The 19,172-nt window shown below is 49.1% G+C and overlaps 1 protein-coding gene across 1 annotated transcript; it reads left to right on the forward strand.

The window, feature by feature from the left end:
- The first annotated feature begins 9,630 nt into the window (after positions 1–9,630).
- Positions 9,631–10,167, forward strand: LOC139057795 (protein YkfC-like). Its single transcript, XM_070536549.1, has one exon. The coding sequence runs from the start codon at positions 9,631–9,633 to the stop codon at positions 10,165–10,167; it is 537 nt and encodes a 178-aa protein (XP_070392650.1).
- The last annotated feature ends 9,005 nt before the right edge of the window (positions 10,168–19,172 follow it).

Genomic DNA, 19,172 nt, shown 5'->3' on the forward strand with positions numbered 1-19,172 from the left:
GAGAGAGCGACTCCTAGCGCAGGCGAAGTTACGCACCCTCAGTCGCCTCTGAGTCATCTTTTTCTACTTCTTTCTGGAAAGTTCGACGGCCAGTCTAACTTACTTCTTCCAGTGAGCGCGCGCGAGGGTGTGCAGCCACTAGGCAGGAATGGGCCCTGGAGACAGGCCTTCGTGTCCAGCTCTCCAACTTCCCCGAAGGCACCGACTAGTGCGGACTTGGAAAGATCGGCTCCCGCTTTCGTAAAAATTTTCGGTCTGCTTTTTGTGTCACCTACCGCTGAAATACACGCCATTCGAGACGGTTTCTTCTGACGACTTCCTTCGATGAGTGGCCTTCGCGCGGAAGTTGTGGGACTTTTCCTGTCGACCACGCCGCGGCAACGCTAGGCGCGGGTAGGCTTAGGCCTAACCCGACGAAGAGGGGCATTATGCCCGAAGTAGAAATGGTGGTAGGAGAGGAAATTTCCTCCGAAGAAGCCAACAGCCCAGGCTGGACGACAGCGTTGGGTAAGAACAAGAAAGCTAGGCAAGCAAGGCCAGTTTCAACGGGCAAGAAACCCAACGTGTGCTCGAAGGGTGGCTGCCGCATGGCTGCCCCGCAAGGCGTGCTGCAATGCCTCGCAGCCTCGTCGAGGCTTCCCAGACTACCTAGGGATCACATACGAATTATTGTCCGCCCAAGGGGCAGGCTGGACGTCAAGAAGATAAGCCAAATTAATCTGGCTCAAACCTTGGCCATGGTGGCTGCACTAGCCCCCACAGAAACCGAGGGCCACGTAATCTGCCCTAATTTCACTCAGAATGTTCTCGTCATCTCCACCCCGGAGAAGAAGAACGCCACCGCTTATGCAGGGATCCAGCAAATCCGCATAAGCGAAGGACTATACAAAGTGGCCGCATACATCGCGTCCCCAGACAACACATGCAAAGGAGTAATACGAGATGTCAACGCCGACATCAGCGAGGCCCAACTCCAGCGCATGATCGTCAACCACGTAACGCGAAGGCTCTGGAAGTCAAACGAATTAAGAGCACCACCACAGTGGTCGTCCTCTTCGCCGGCATGAAAGTGCCTAACTGTGTCATGTGCGGCGTCAGCATTCTGCGCTGCACGCTCTACAAACGCCAAACTGAGGTGTGCTACGCGTGTGGCGGCTTGGGACATCGCGCGGACGTCTGCCCCAACCTCACCAATGAGAATTGCCGGGGCTGCGGACTAACCTCCCCGCCCGATGACCACCAGTGTTCGCTGAAGTGCGCCCTTTGCGGAGGCCCGCATCTTACGGCGGACAAAACGTGTAAGGAGCGCTTTCAAGTCCCATACGTCGTACGCAGACGCCGTCGTAGACGCTGCTGGTGCGTCGTGTTGCTGCTGGTGCGTACAAGCACCAGCAGCAATAGCTGGCCAAGGAGAACCGACCACCTGGCTCCAGCGCGACGAGAGCCCCCAGGAGGGAGTGCTCCGTCACGCCCTCTGGTCGACAACGCAGCCTCTGCAGAGGGCGCTCTCTTTCCCGAGGGCGCTCTACCTCCCGGGTTCGGCTTCAAAGGTAACGCAGGTAGCATTGCCGGAGCATAAAGTAGATCCCAGAGTCGCTCAACTCATGCAAGAGAACGCTCGACTAAAAGCAGAAATGCAGGAAATGAGGGCCGACTTTGAGTCGATCCGTAAGTCGTAACCAGTGGCGTAGCCAGAAATTTTGTTCGGGGGGGGGGGGGGGGGCTACGCCACTGGCCCCATATATATATATATATATATATATGGGGCCAGTGGCGTAGCCAGAAATTTTGTTCGAGGAAGCTTTAGCTCGGGTGCTCCTATTTAAATACATGTAGAAGGGGAATTCGTTTTTCCCTGCAACCACTTCACCAAATTTGAGGAGGTTTGTTGCATTTAAAAGAAAAAGTTTAATTCTAGTTACTACTGTTTTCGAATTTTTCATTTAGGTGGTCAATTATTTATTAAAAGTTGGCCAAATCAAAAATTTTCCGAAAACGAAACTAAATATAAACGAAATATAAATATATACTCCGTGACTCAACAATGAAAAATGATATCACAATTCTGTGAATTGGACCTAATAGTACATCTACAGCGGACAAAATAGACATGTTACACATCAATCTAAAAAAAATGTAGTATTGTAGAGATACGGCTTGTGCAGAACCCTTGTACACAACGTAACCAATTCACGTAAGATACAAATTGACATAGCAAACTTGTCCGCTTTGACTGTTATAATAGATGCCGTTTACAGAACCACAATGTCTGTTCTTCATGCATAGCTATGAGTTTGTAAACGTCGTGCTTCTATTTTTTTCAAACTTTCGAATTTTTCAAAATATTTTAAACAAAATTCAGGCCCTAAATCGAAGTTGTGTTTCCAACAGAACTAGGATTTAACTTTCTCTCTTGAATGCAACCAATTTCAATAAAAGCGACTAGCAGGATTATCTAAGAAAAGCGTTTCTGCGTTTTACAAGTATTTGAATAGGCCGCATCGGAATGGGCCCGAGCTAAAGCTTCTTCTTAAACAATTTGTCAAGGGATCGAATCCATGAATAATAACTGCATTGTCATTGCCAAAGATGCTGCAAACGAATTCTTGTACCCTACGCACAGTCAAAACAATAAAATATGTATTTTCTCATAAAAGAATATACTCGTATGTGCCAAAAATTTTGCCCAAAATAACTGATATCAATGCTTCCATATTTTCGTCTATTTATAAGTAAAGAAAATATCACACGAACTTTAGAACTATATCAGTTCGAAACCAGGAAAGCAGTGCATGCCGCTGATATGAAAAATTAAAAGGCAATGAACTGAACAAGTTGAGGACAAATATGTTAATGAAACTTTGTCATTCAAGAACCGTGCTTACATTCTTGTATATATGCAACGGCCAGTGAAAAATCTCAATGACGCTGTAATTTGTTTTAATGTATTACGCAGGAGCAGCTGTCACCGGTCGTGTATCGTGAGAAATTGCACCGAAAATATAGTCGCAACAGAGGGCACGTATAAAAAGCAGGAATTCTGCAAGATATACGAGGGCAAGTCAAATGAATGTGAGCCAACAACGGGGTACTTTATTTACAAGTAGTCTTCATGAGAATTTAGACATTTGTCCCATTGACTAACGAGTCGCGTGATTTCCGTCTTATAAAACTCCTTGGGTTGCTGCTTCAAAAAGTCTGTATCTGGTTCCCTTGAGCTGTTTTTTCGGTTGCCCCAAAATGTAGAATTCGCAAGGTGACAGGTCTGAGCTGTATTGCGGATGCTGCAGCGTTTCCCACTTGAACTTTGCCAGTTTTGTATTAACCACATAAGCGACGTGGGGACAGGCATTGTCGTGGAACAAGATGCCCCCATTCGTCAATTTTCCACGTTGTTCGTTCTTGATTGCGACATGCTGCCGTTATGGCGTTTCACAATATCGGAAACAATTGATAGCCTCTCAAGATTTAGCAAATTCTATCAGTAATGAACCCTGACAACCGAAAAAAAGGCAACAACACCTTTCCAGTGGAAATTATGGCCTTTGCGTTCTTTGGGCGTGGTAAATTCGAATGTTTCCACTGTAAGCTTTGCCGTCGTGTTTCAGGCTCGTAGTAGTGGCACCAAGGTTCGTGCCCGATCACAATTGCAAACAAGAAGTCGTCATCCTCATTGTGATACCCGATCAGATGAGTCAAGGCAGCGCGAAACTTCTCCGTCTTCTCGCGATGGATCAAAATCTTGGGGATACATTGCGCACCAGAGAGCCGATAACCGAGCTCATGAATTATGACGTGAACCGAACCGTGACTGATGTTCAGACCGTCTGCCAGTTCATCGATGCTTATCCTCCGTTCTTGTTTCATCAGCTCATGAACCTTTGAAATTGTGTGGGGGGTGATTGCACGATCGTTTTGGCCCGGTCTTGGAATGTCTTTACAACATCCTTTAAACCGTTTTCTCCAACGCTTCACAGTGGTTAATGAAATGCCGTGTTCAACGTAAACGGCAGCCATACGGCGAATAATTTCTGTTTTGGAAACACCTTTAGCTGTCAAAAACTTCGCGACACCGAGCTGTTCAACTTTTGAAGTGCCCATTATGTGACGCAACCATATTCAACCCAGTGTATGAGCGCATTAAAGAACATTTATCGTCACACCTGCGTGTCACTTTTGTAAATGAGACATGCCGTTCTCCTACGCGCATGCCTCGCAGATAATGAACCGAACCATTATTGCGCGGTTAGGGTAGGCTCACTTTCATTTGACTCGCCCTCGTACATTAGAAATGCAAAGATACAATGGGATACACAAATACGAAAATACGGCTTGATAAAGGACAAAAAAGTGTCACTGGAAACAAAGTTCACTGCATGTATACACAAAACCTCGCAACAAGATATTTAAGTATACGTATAAGTCTCCAATGAGTCTATGTATGTAAGAAAAAGTAACTGTATATAATGCGTCAAACAAGGCAAATAAACATGTTGCACAATCATACATTCACAGAATCCTAGATTCCGCCCCCATTCCATCTACTCCCCCCGATGTATTGCGCACGACAGAAGGCGGCGCGCTTGCTCCCCGCTTTTCTCCTTTGCGCACAGAAGACTGAACCACCATCGTAGGCTCACCCATTCCACCTCCCCGCCTACGCTTTCAATCGCACATACAGCATGCAGCGCGTGGTCACGATTTTATCACCCTTGGACTTTATACGAAACATGAGGGTGACGGCAACGGCAGGAATGCGCCTGGAGTGTCCATACAATTGCTTTCGCAATAATATAATAAACGTATCCGGCAACTGAAGCGTCCCGTCGCCCATTACTTTCCGCAAAAGAAGTATCAAAATCGATCTTTCACCATGCGACAGTTCGCTGCGCCGCAACAATGTATTTTTTTCTGTGGAGCGGAGGCACCGAAATGAAAAAAAAACGCATAGGAAAGTATGTTGGCCAGAATCGAATGCCTACATCGGGCACCTAATGGGGCTACGGAATTAATACCGTAGAAAACATGAGACGCTTGGGCCACTGAGAACCATACGCAGACTGCTCAGTATCCTACACCGGCGAAACAAGACTTTCCGGAAAGGTTTCGCTCAAGGAACGCGGTGCAATCCTTCGAGTCCCCACAGTGATGGCGGCGAGCGACCTTTCTTTTTTTTTTCTCGTCTGCTAACCAGAAAGCTTCCAAAACTCTGTCAGGTGAAAATCCACTCGGCCAGAGCAAACCGAACGCCCACCGAAGTGCACCGCGCGGTGGTCGGGGCCATACGAGAAAAACATATGCGCTCTGGCTCGCTCTGGCAGCCCGCGGGTGGGGTAGCGAGAACAGCAAAAAATTGAAGAGGCTTAATGTGTCCTCGGCGAATAAAAGTCAAAGTAGAAAAAATAAATGAGAACGTAGTTACTTTGGCTGGCTTTAGTGTTTTGACATGGATGTTCTGGCGTAGGTTAAAAAAAAATGTTGATATTTTTTTATGTGACATGACGGCACAAATGAACCACCCCAACGCATCGTCTCATTGGACCTCGCTGCGTGCTTTGTCAACTCGTCTGCTAGTGTGTTGATTTGGCTTGTCTCGTTGTATGTTCCGATGTAAGACTTTAGAAAAGTCAATGGACCTTTGGCGTCAAATGTTTATAACAACTTTAAACCCACAAAGTTCCCCAATTCAAAATTTAAAGCACAACTTTGGAAATGTCAATGCACGTTTCACATCAAGAGCTTATGAGATTTATATCCAAAAAGTTTCGCAATTCATATCCATGCGCTCCATAGATTCCGTGGCCTCAGTGAGATGCCGCGGCGAGCCTGCTCACGATCAAAGCGCCCTTGAAACTTTGTGCTCGGATGGCACTGCTTGGCGTTATGTGACTGCCGGTGTACGGGCGTTGCCGCGAAATCCAGCCCGAGTGCGCAATCTTCGCGGTTAAATGTCTTTTCGAGCGTCAAAAAGACATTCTAGACAAAATCCAGAGTCATTTCCGGCGCCGGGGGTCGCTTTGGTCGGCGGTGCATGGACAGCACGAAAAAATTTCGGGGGGGGCTGAAGCCCCATAAGCCCCCCCCCCCCCCCCTGGCTACGCCCGTGGTCGTACCCCTCGCAAGTCGAGAAGCAACAGGTTCCCCCCTCAGGGGAGCCACAGGCGCACTCGGGTAAACGTAGGGTCACGCCGCGAGAGATGGACGCTGACCCTGTGGAGACCGAGTCCAATAAGCAAGGCTTAGAAAGCATGTAGCGGGCAATTCAGTAGCTCGCTGAAAGCGTGACTGTCCTTCTCAAAAGGATGGCGTCCCTGGAAAGTGCACAGGCCGCGTTAGCTACAGCTAGATAGCCTTCGAGGGAGCCCCGTCTGGCACCTTTACCCGCAAGCACCGTCCCCGTCAACAAGATGGTGGAATGGCCGATCCAAGGCAATCACCATGGCGGTCAAACCGCATGTAATTCTGTTACAGGATTGATTCAATGAAACATTATTGTTCCACCGAGCTGGGGTGCCCGCCTCTTAACCTACACGTAGGTAGGGGGGGAGGACGAAGTAGTCCCCGCGCGTTGATGACGGTGACTCTTCACGTCCTCAACGGCCAGGCGGATTGCTCGACGCTGGTCGTCTTCAGCCTCGCTCTGGCGCAAGGCCTCCCAGGCTTCTCTACTGTCAATGTTTTCCTTGGCCCCTGGGGAGCCAGCACACTTCCATATTATATGGTCTAGAGAACGTTTTTGCTTACACATTTTGCAGAGGGCGTCGTTATAGTCCCTCGTCTGTGTTAAATAGATGCAATGTGGTGATGTATAATTGTTTCCCTCGAGGCGTCGCCAAATGCGAGCGTCCTCCAGAGAGAGAGACCGATGCGGAGGCGGAAAGATTCTTCTTTCGGCTTTGTAGTGATCGACAATTTCCCTGTACGTGATCATGCTATCTTTTATCCCTGGAACTGGCTGCTCTAGAGTTGCCCGTTGGTAGAGTGCTCGGGCGAGCTCGTGAGCGGCTTCGTTGCCTGGGACTTCTTCATGGGCCGGTACCCAAATAAAAGTTATGTCCCTCTTGGGAGGGTTTTTGAGTAGAATGTGGAGGGCTTCTTCGGAGATTCTCCCTTTGTTAAAATTTCAGATAGCTAATTTGTTATCGCATAATATTTCTCCCGCTTTTGTACCCGCACATGCGAGCGCTACTGCAGCCTCGTTGGCTGTACAGGCGTCCCTCCTGCACGTGGAGCACGCTATCTTAACGCACCCGTCGCCATCAAACACCGTCGATACCGCAGCCCCGTCTCTGCCGCAAGCGGTGTCCACGCGTGCTAGGTTATGCGCCGGTGTGTTTTTAAGTTTACTTACTAGAGCCTTAGCCCTGTGAGCTCTCCTCTCTTTGTTGTAGATAGGATGCATATATTTAGGTAGGGGGGCGATTCCGAAGCGTTTACGCACGTCCAACGGAAGGTCTTTCTTGTCAGTCGGGGCACCCCTGTCGTATTGAATTCCTACCCATTCTATGATTTTTCTCCCTGTTTTAGACTGGCCTAATCTTTCCAACTGAGACACTCGTATTGCCTCAGTGAGTTCAACTAGCGTGTTGTGAACCCCCATTTTGAGGAGGAGGTCTGCCGAGGTCGAGTCTGGGAGCCCTAGGGCTCTCTTAACACTCTTTCTAAGGATCGCATCTATTTTATCATTTTCTTCTCGTTTAAACACAAGATACGGTGTGGCATACGCTATACGGCTGGTAATGAAGGCTTGCATGAGCCTGAGGAGGCTGTTCTCATTGAGACCCCTGCCTTTGAGTGAAATTCTCCTAAAGATCCCCGTGACCTGCACCGCGTATCGTTCTAGCTTTTTGATTGTCGTGAGGTTGCATCCATTTCTCTGGATATACATGCCCAGAATTCTTTTTTCCGCCACCTTGGGAACCTCATTTCCGTTTACGAAAACAGTGATGGGTGTGCTGCTTCCAGCGCGTCCCCTTTCATGTTTTGGCTCAATGATTAACAGCTCCGATTTCTGTGGCGAGCACGCCAAGCCTCTGCTGGCCGCATACTCTTCCACCATATTCGCCACTATCTGTAGTTAAGGTTCAATGGCTGCGTCACCCCCACTGTTAACCCATATGTTGATATCATCCGCGTACATGCTAAATTTAATCGATTACAGGAAATTCTCGATGACGCGCCCACCTACCCCGGATACCGGGTTGTATCGATACGGGAGGAAGGAAAGCGGGGTTTACCAAACTTGGTCGCACGGAAGTGCTCCTTTCAAGTACACAAATTATCAATTGGCAAAACTAGGGTGGAAATCATTATTGTCGAATTTATCCCTAACAAATGGCTTAAGAGCAGTGTCTGCCTTTTGAACACACACAGCTCGCCGTCTTATCAACGGCAGGCATTCGCCACAATCACGACAAAGGCGGTGGCCCTGAGCAAGGGAGCCCCCATAGTGACAGCGGGTGACTTCAATGCCCCCCCCCCCCCCCCCCCCCAATGTCTGGGGATAGCCCCGCCAATCCACCAAAGGCAATCTTTTTGTCCAGGCAGTTGCTGACTGCTCACTGGAATTGATTACGGATCCTCAATACCCGACGCGAACCGGCACGTCGGTAGTCCGAGACACCACTCCGGACCTGGCGTTCGTCAGGAACGCCCCGGACCAGGATGGCTAAATTTGCAAGAGAACCTGGGTAGCGACAACTTCATTGTGGAGATTACCCTAACAATTAGCACAGCCCCTACCAGGGAATTGAAAGTGACGGATTGGAATGCCTTCCGGAAAATGCGGAAGGCGGACCAGACCGACTACGATAATCTCAATAGTTTGTTCACAAGACTACAGAAGGGCGTACAAGCTGCGACCAAGGTGGTTAAGGCCGACCTAAAAGTAGATCGGATGGACGCGCGCCTTGCGCACCTCCTAGAAGCCAAAACCTCCATCCTCCGATGCTGGAGAACGCACAGACTCCACCGCCGACTTCGCAGGAAAATTGCGGAGCTCAATCGTACAATAGAAACTCATTCCCTCGAACTGTCCAAACAACAATGGAATGAAGTGTGCTCCTCGGTTGATGTGCAGATGAGAACGGGCGGCAAATGGAACCTGCTCAAACACTTACTCGATGATTCGCAAAGCAAAAACAATGAGAGACTAGCCGTCGATCGCATAATATATAATCAAAAGGCGGCGGGTGTATCTGAGCACGTATTCCTTCAAGAGTTAGCCGAAAAGTACCACTGGGCCCCTCCGATGACGGGCATTATCCTCATTACAGGGGCGGGGGAGCGGTGGGAGGGGCGTCAGAATCCGAAATCTGGGAGATGCTCCAAACGCTCAACGGTCGCTTTGCACCGGGCCCGGATGGCATCTCCAATTAGCTCCTCCGCAACTTGGACGAGCAATGAGTTGCACTGCTCACCGGGGAGGTCAATAAAATTTCGGAAACGGACCTCGTCCCCGACTCATGGAAAACAGCCTCAGTGGTGCTCATCCCGAAACCAGGCGAACCTCTTGCGCCAGAGAACATGCGACCCATCTCACTTACGCCCCGAGTGGATAAGGTGGCCGAACATGCCATTCACAACCGTATATCTAGGCACATAGAAACTAATGAGTTATTCCCTCACAACATGGTCGGCTTTCGGCCGGCACTCTCCACACAGGACGCCATGTTACTTATAAAGAGGCAAATCATTGATGAGGACACTAGAGACACACGGGGCATCCTTGCTCTGGACTTGTCCAAGGCTTTTGATAACATCTCGCACCGGTTCGTGCTAAACGCCATCTCAGACCTGGGTCTGGGGCCACGATTCCATGCGTACGTTAGCTCCTTCCTGAGGGATCTAGAGGCCACTGTCAAAATAGGGCAAATCAAATCCAAAGAATTTACATTGGGAGCGAGAGGCACCCCGGGAGGGGCGGTCATCTCTCCACTACTGTTCAACATCGCCATGAAGGGCCTCTCGGACAGACTGGCCACAATAAGAGGAACGGGTCACGCCCTCTACGCGGATGATATGACCGTGTGGTGCATGGGAGGGTCTGACGCGGCAGTTGAGAGGGCGCTCCAAGAGGCGCTCGACATCACAGAACACTTGCTACTAGACACGGGCCTGAGTCTGTCACCAACCAAGTCCGAACTACTATGGCATAGGCCCACCTGACGGGGGGTTAGGCGCTCCACACCCTTAGATAATGTTGCCATAGCCCTTTATACGAGAGACGGAACACAAATCCACAGAGTGGATACCATCAGGGTCCTCGGACTGTTGCTGGAATCTCATGGGGGCAACTCACAGACTATAGCCCGCATTACCTCCAAGACGGAGAATATGCTTCGGCTTATCCTCAGGATCTCGAACCGCAGAGGGTGTTTAAGCGAGAGCAATCTCATCAGACTCTACCACGCGTTTCTGATGAGCCACGTTAACTATGTAGCCTCCGCGTTGCGCTGGTCTAAACGGGATGAAACCAAAATCGACGCCCTCATGCGCAAAAGCATCAAGCGCGTGCTGGGCTTACCACCCTCTACCAGCACCGCACGCCTCATGCAAGTAGGCATGCACAACACCCTATCAGTGGTGATCGAGGCTCAACGACTGGCCCAAATAATACGACTCTCATCCCCACGAGCGGGCAGACGTATCCTCGAATCAGTTGGATGCGGTCACCAAGAAATCACGGAGCGCAATGTGACCTTCTCACCCGTGGTCCGAGATTGGTTCAAGGTAGATCCCATGCCACGTAACGTCCACCCTGAATACAATGTAGGGCACCGGGTAGCCAGGGCTCGTTCCTTGTTAAAAGCGGCTGCGGCCACTCCAAATCTGGCATGTTTTGTTGAGGCCGCCAAGTACGAGCGCTCTGATCACTATGCCATAGTTTCGGTTGACACCAACGGCACTCTCATTACCTCAGCATCCGTGCGGAACGTTTCTGCAACAGTAGGCGAGCAGGTTGCTATAGCTATCGCACTGAAGGACCCTCTACGTCCAAATATATTTACAGACTCCAGGTCTGCAGTCCGAGCTTTCGCCTCCGGCTTGATCTCAAAGGAGGCGGCGGCCATCCTCGGCAGTGAGGGGGCTGCTGGCTTTCACAGCATCGAATGGTTCCCGGCCCATATGGGAATCAATGTGCACTCTGAGGTTGGTAACGCTAATGAGTTGGTCCATGACTGTGCGCGAGGTCTTACACACCAAGGCAGTTCAGGTGGACTCACGGGCGGCGACTTAGGACTGTACAGGAATTCACTTCTCACCTTCCATGAAATCTTGGCACATTACCAACTCGCTCGATGGGCCTTTCCGCTACCACACCCTAAACTTAATAGATCACAATCGTCGGTATTTCGCATGCTACAAACGGGGTCGTTCCCCTCCAGGGGCCGATTCAGTCACATTGCCCCTAATTTAGAACCCCACTGTCCAGACTGTGGGGAGGCGTACTGCTCCTTATCCAATATGCTCTGGCAATGCCCTGCGTTACGCAGCTCATCGCTAACCACTCTAGCCGACTGGGAGGCAGCCCTTAAAAGCGGCGACCTCTCAGAGCAACTACGGGCTGTCCAGAGGGCCTGCAACAGGGCGGAGGACCACAATCTCCCTACCCCGACGTGGATGCGGCCCGCGACGGCTACGGGGACTCCCTGAAAGAGAGGTACCCTAACGCTGTTCTTCAGGACCATTAGTCAAGTTCTTTGTCTGTCTGTCTGTCTGTCTGTCACTCTCCTACAACCCTAGCCCGAACAGTGAACATTCCAAGCCCAAAGGCACGCGGACAAAAGCACGTCTGACGTCTTCTTTGCTTTCCTGCCTAGACTCTGCCATCAGACTCATCATCATCTGCTATCGGACTCATCCTCCTCCGCCCAAATTACCATCACGGTAAAGAAAAGTGGAATGGGAGGCAGTGCTGGGTACTGCAGCACATCCTTTTTTCTGAAAAGGACAGCGGTGAAACTATTTGAGACGTGGAGGGTGGCGTGGTGGGGACGAAGGGCAAGGGACATTTAGGTCCTCATCCCTCATAACATGTTTTAGGTGTTTCCTCCTTGCCCCTCCTCTCCACACAGCACTGGACCGATAGACTGACAGGAAACCACGAAAACTCTTCCAAGCAAACGCACCTCGCTTCGTAAGAAACAGGGCCCCACTAGGGTGGCGGAAGATTCCTGCTTTTGTAGCTCGACAAGCTATCCCAAAATGATCACGCTATACGCATGCTGGTACATTAGGTAGGGTGCCCCGTCTGCTTGTTCTGGTTTTCTCGCTTCATACATGGTACTCGAAGTTCTGTTGACCATGATTCCATATACTAAGCAGGTTAGAATAAATCGGCTCCCTTCTCCTACTGTCCGAGGTAAGGCCCTGGGCTGCAGCCCCCTTAGCCCCCCCCCCCCTTAATCCAGCGCTGTGTGCAGCCCATGGTGCCTAAAGCCTCATCACCCCACCCGGTATCCCAGATGTTCTCGACGGAACGTATTGCGCACATCTATGAATACGTTCCGATCACCAGCTGATTCACGAAACGGGTAATACGGCGACGCAGAGCCTGCGCTTCCGGCTAGGTGGCCTCATAAACGAGCCAGAACGCACACTACCAAGACAGCAAAGGCTCTCAGCGTGTGAGGTGAGCGTCTCCATGACCAGACTAAGGCGGTCGACCTGCAGATCGAGAAAATGGACTAAAGCGTTATGGGTGAGACGCCAGAGGAGCTCTTCGACAGTGAGACGCAAATCGGAGATAAAGTTCATTAAGCTGTTTCAAAGCAGGAGGGCATCTGAAGATTCCAGAAGGCAATTAGCATTGTTGAGGATCATGTAACAAAAGCTGGCATGAACTGCGCCCTGGAGAAGTCCGAACTAATCCGAGTAAGAGCGCCTTATACATGAAAGGACGATAGACTTCCGATAAAGCTTGCTCTGGGAGGTCAAACAATACAGGAGGTATCTAAAGCTCGGATACTCGGACTATGGGTACAGGAAAATGGAGCAGTAGGGCACACTATCGCGAATCTCCGGAAAACGGTTAACAGCGTGTCTAGGATGATAAACACAGTAGCAAGAAAAAATGGCTGTGGCTTAGCTAAGGTTAAGCCCAGGATGCGAAGCATACCAGCCTTTATTTTAGTTGTTGAACCACTGTTTAGCCTGGTGAACTGCTGTTGCTTGGCTATATTTGGTTCGGCTAGACGAAGAAACAACTCATGCGTTACTCTGCTTCGCCATCAAGAGTGGAACGCGACAGCGTTCCCGTCGACCCGCCAAGGGGTGTAAGACAATGGGCTACGGCGCAGCGACTACGCGCCCCGCATTGGACGCGGTGAGCGTCGAGCAACGCAGCGTTCGGCGCGGCAACGAAATGTGCGCCTGAGCAAGCGACGCACGCCTGAGCCTTAGAAACAGCTCGTTTCTAAGACAACACCGCATTCACTAGAGGCGCTTTTGTACCGCTTTGAAGCATCGTACTCGTGGCTCAGTGGTAGCGTCTCCGTCTCACACTCCGGAGACCCTGGTTCGATTTCCACCCAGCCCATCTTGCAAGAGTTGAGCCAAAGCCACCTAGAAAATCAGTCTCTGTAGCACGCCGCAACCTTCGCTTCTCATTCCAACGAGCAGCTCTGTCTCCAGGAGGCATCTCACCTCGTGAGTGTCTAGCAGAGGCAAGCGCAGCTGCTTATATACCGCCGCGACGCCGCGAGCGACGGCGCGAGTTGGAGCCTCGTTTCTCCTCTGTCGTGACGTCACGGTGTCACGTGGTATTGAAGGCGACACCGCCGCGCCTAAGGAGCTGGGTTGAGCTCTCGTAATATGCTTCGCATAAAAGAAAAGGCTTCAAGGAGGAAGAGACGATAAGGCTCGTAAATGCATTTATCACAAGCCGTCTAACCTTCGGCCTTCGTTTCCAAAAAGTATCAAACTCAGAGGAAACTAAAATAAACGCCCTTATACGCACAGCCCATAAGGCAGCGCTTGGTCTACCGATTTGCACTAGCACGACCCTTTTTCATGCAATGGGCATTAGCAACACATTTGAAGAACTCGTGGCTGCAACACTGATTGCACATCGAGAAAGGCTCAATTCCACAGAGAAAGGTCGAACACTTCTCCGTCGATTAGGGTATCCACTCAGACCGGCACATTGTAACGACCAAACAGAACTCCTCCCACCGAACATACGAGCTCAGATCTCTGTGTTTCCAATCCCTAAAAACATGAGCGAGAAATACCACAGACAACGGCGCCTTGCACGGGCCAGGACACTCGAACGCAGGTTCGGTAGAAATCGGTAGGTTTATTACACGGACGCGAGCAAATAGGATAGCAAAACTTTCTCTGTGGTAGCCACAAACGCACAAAATACTATTTCTGCAACAGTCAGAACATCGTCGGTGGCCACAGCAGAGGCTGCTGCGGTGGCTCTGGCTATACGTGACGCTGAAAATAGAGCACATTCTGCGTTAATACTAACCGACTCGCAGTCGGCATGTCGCCTTTTCATGGCAGGCACCCAGCCCACACTCACCATCAAAATCCTAGGAAGAAATCTCATGGAACACCACGCTATTACGTGGTGTCCGGCGCACACCGGAGTGAGGGGTAACGAGAGGGCGGACCGCCTCGCTCGAGAATATAGCATCCGAGCGACGGAACGCACTCTCATAGAATCTCCGATCACAGCAAAAGATATCTTGGAGGCACAGAGACGAGGAAGGCAACGGTATGGCTTTCCAGACACGTCCTCGGACTCAGCGCAAATGGGGGACTGGCGCCGACTACAAACCCGTACATACCCACACCTACTCCTACTACACCACATACACCGCACCCGGTATCCCAACACTTGCCCTTGGTGCGGAGGGAGGCCATCTCTTGACCATATCACATGGTCGTGCCAGAGTCGGCCACAAGAAATCCAATCACCCTTTATGGGGCAAAACTCCAACAGTAGGCAGTGGGAGGTGTGGCTAGCCAACGCGGTGGGGGAGGACCAACTGGCCCTTCTCGACCAAGCCCGGCGTGCCGCGATCGCCAGTGGGGCCCTGGACTGAGGGACCCACCCACTGGACCTGAATGTGATTTTTTTTAAATAAAAGTTTTATACTACTACTATATTAGATCTGAAGATGAAAGACCGAAGAGCCGTCCGCCTTCGGCGAGCGTCAATTTAGGCCACTCCTAATGGACCCGGTAAAGTGTAACGGAGACCATAAACAGTGGCCATGCTTCTCGGCAATTTGCTACGGCCGAGCACAACAGTGAGTAGCTCAGAACTCTTGACGCGTTTCATAACCTCAGCATCCTCGTCATCGCCTTGGTCGCTTCTGGAATCGAGGCCACTGAAGAGGGTTATAAGGACGCACTGGAAATCTTGAAGAAACGACTTGAAGACAAGATAACCTTCATTCAGGAGCATTTACACAGTCATCTCTACCTAAAGCTTGTCTAATTTTTGAACGATGCACGACGTCGGCACCTCAGCACCTCAATGGCAAAGTCCAGGCGAAAATGGGGAGTCTTAAAAGGTAACTCAGGACTGTTTTCTAACCATATAAGCATAGAGTCATTTTCAAATTACATTCACAGCCGTCTCACTGGTAGGGCACTCCAATTTGCTTAGAAACTCATCAATTGTTTTAAATAACCAATAAACGAGGTACCGAACCAAACGTGTAGCCGCCTCGTGCGGCGTCTATATGTATACGATGAGTCAATGACGTCACATGCTACAGTGCCGTAATATGCAGAACGCATGCTAAACACGCAGTATACGTAATGCTAGCGCCAAACAAGCGGAACTCACGATGCCTTCTGACGACACGGGGAGCTTTTCCAGCTCTTTCGAACTAGACTGGACCGATATCAGCGACGATATGAGCCCCGAAGCATCGCCGCTCACTTTTGACCCGATGCCACCGCGTGAGGTAGCTGACGTGCCCCAAGCTGAACAAAGAGAAGCACCGCTTATTACGTCTGTCAAAACGGATTGTCGGCCGTCGTCTGGTAGAAGGAGGAGCCATGTTCATCGTTACTGGGTGAAGAGGTGAAGGTGTATAGCCAGTGACGTCACGAATACAGGACGACTAATAAAAGGTGATACATTCGTGGGCTGGAGTGGCGATCACGCAACCTATCTTTACAAGTCATTTTCAGGAAAAATAAATGACTTTCAGTGATATCTTTTGACACATCTAATCAGAGTGCAAAAGAGAAGATATATTCGAAATTTCAATAGGATGAGTGGCAACAAAAAATCGCCCGAGTTGCTCATTAAAGCTCTTTTGGCATGAACGCCCCTATTGTCTATTCTACATTACGAGGAGTTTGCTCGTGAGTCCTGCCGTCATAGTTGGCGCTGAAGCGGCACGATCTTTACGCGCCACCGCCTGCATGGACACCTAGAGTAAGCGCTCAAGCAGAACGTGGTTCGAACAGGAGAGAGTATACAAGTAAACAATGTGAGTAAATTAAATTTGGGGTCTTGTGAGCCATAAGCACGATCTGATTATGAGGCACGACGTCGCGGGGAACTACCGATTGATTACGACCCCTTGTGGTTCATTAACATGCACGCCATGCGCTTTACGCGGGCATTTTTTTTTCATTTCACCCCCATGGAAATGCCGCCACCTTGGCCAGGATTCGAACCTGCGCCCTTGGGCTTAACAGGGCAACGCTAAAGTTGCTACTCTAGCACGGCGGAAGTAGGGCGCAAATAAACAGACCCACGCAGTAAAGCACCTTAAGACGAAGGGGCAAGTCATAGCATGGGGATGAAATATGAAAACACGGCTGCCAAGTGGCTCAACGTGAAGAGAAAGCGGTCACACCATTCTATATATTTTCAGGTGACTGAACTGCCGGCTTTTTCAAGCGGGATGAAAAGGAGTCTCATATATTTCAGCAGCGGCACAGCCTCCAGTGAACCAGTCGACCTCCCAGCGCTTTGATAAAGAGGCCCATAACCAAAGCACAATACCGTGCAACCGGTTCAGTTGTGAACTGCAAGGACCGGGAGTGGCAAAGCAAGCGACATGGCCAAGTTTCAGTGGGCCCACAAGACGGTACGCGGGTGTGTCGTATACTAGCGCCATACCAAGAGGGATAAAAATAGACGGCAACAAAAAAAGATTGCAGCTAATAGATTGCAAGTTTAAAATGCCAATAACTTGACCATACAACAAACCAAAGACCAAATATGTGTAAAGCGATTTCCAGCACAAAGCTTAGCTGAGAATCATTTTAACATAGTCGTTTTATTCTCCTAGCTCAGTAAGTAGTAATTTTACATGCCTTCCCAATTTACATCTCAATGAAAGTACTTCAGGTGATAGCGAATGATGAATAGATCACTTACCTTCATTGCTCGCCGTTGCCCAACTGGAATATTCGCCTGTGAGAGCAGGGTGTAAAACTTACATGGTAGATGTAGATGATGAACTGCTGTAGTTACCTTTCACTCACCTTAACTCTCATGGCGTCGGTACACTGCAGCCATTTTCACTGTAACAGAAGAACAAATATGCATAGTGCGCAGAACGAATCGCTGCATCGGGTGGCACTTTACCATGACTCAGATTTATAAACCGCTTCTTTATTGAGAGGCTGGCGCGAAATTATGAAAGAAAGTGAACTGCTGAGAGCGCACAATCTTCATCTCTGCATTATTCCATTAGCTAAGCCTAGGAGATATTGGTGCTCAGCTGAGACTACCAAAGTAAAAACACGTCAAAGAACGTAATCTAAGATTAATGTGCCAGCAATGCGAAATAATATTTTACAGACATGCAGACTTACGCGAAAAGAGCGTAAACTTCATGGCTCCAGCACCGCGTTGTGCCACTTTGAGCGCGTGAGCATCATCAATCTATACTTCCATCAGCCACGGAGATATTTTCTCAAGTAATTTCATGGCATCATTTTTTTTGTTCTGTATCCTAATGTTATTATTTTGTTTTTCTTGAGTTGTGTTTAGGTTTTCGGGCCTTTACAATAATCCATATATATTTTTGACAACTGCGCTTGTTTGATTGTGTATTTGCGATTTCTGGCTGTATATTTATTTATTTATTTATTTGTATATTTCAAGGCACCCTACAAGCCCCATGAGGAGCATTGAGTAAGGGGTGCATCACAGTAAGAAAGTTGCATAGGAACCTTTCAGCCGTGGACTCAGGGACGTTACGCAGGTTCCTAACGGACACATACATAAACATACATAAATTGCACATATACCTCCCAACAGCATACAAGGACATCTGCCCGTGGTGTCGGAGCACGCCATCACTCTACCACGTCACATGGGAGTGCACAGCTAACACAGAAGAACAAGAAGATAACACGAAAGTGAGGTGGGAGGCATTGCTATCCAGCTCCGCCCTCGGGGATCAGCTCACGCTTGTGCGGAGGGCAGAAAGGATGGCGAGGGCCAGCGGTGCCTTGGAATAGGGGCCCGACCACATGGCGTTACCCCATTTTCGGGGTAACGAAGTTCTTTCTACCAATAAACTTTTGTTCTTCTTGTGCCGGAGAATACCACAAAGATGAGTAGGAATAATTGCTGCAAAACGGAGTTACAAATGCAGAGCTGCGGCAGTGAATAAAGATCCCATAAATTTTATCACGTACATTGCTCACACAGATGATCAAACATCGTGTGAAAAAGTGTGGTTATTACACTTATTGTATTACTTCGTCTTTTATAACGTATTCATTTACACCTATGTCTGTTTTTGCTTTTGCATTTTGCACTGCACAATATTCTCTTTCCCTTTTTGCACTGTATATTGCGTAGCATAGTTTTTTACAGTACCGTAATCCCATACTCCACTTAGTCACTGCTCTTCGAGGCCCTGTAGTATATGTTTATATAATAGTATATAGGTATATAATATATATATGTATATTATATATATATATATATATATATATATATATATATATATATATATATAATAGTATATATGTATATGCATAAACAAGAAAAACAATTTGTCCTCAGGTAGGTTGAACCCGGAAGTAACCTAAATGTTAAAAAAACGAGCCTTTCAGTATTTAGGGTAAGGTTGCGTCCTACTTACCTGCTGTGTAAACATCTGGGATGTGTGGGCTCTGTGCCAAAAAAGAAAAATAAACCCTCATCTATTCCCGTTGTCAGAAACGTAAAA

The sequence above is a fragment of the Dermacentor albipictus genome, chromosome 3 (assembly GCF_038994185.2).
Source record: "Dermacentor albipictus isolate Rhodes 1998 colony chromosome 3, USDA_Dalb.pri_finalv2, whole genome shotgun sequence".
Lineage (NCBI taxonomy): Eukaryota > Metazoa > Arthropoda > Arachnida > Ixodida > Ixodidae > Dermacentor > Dermacentor albipictus.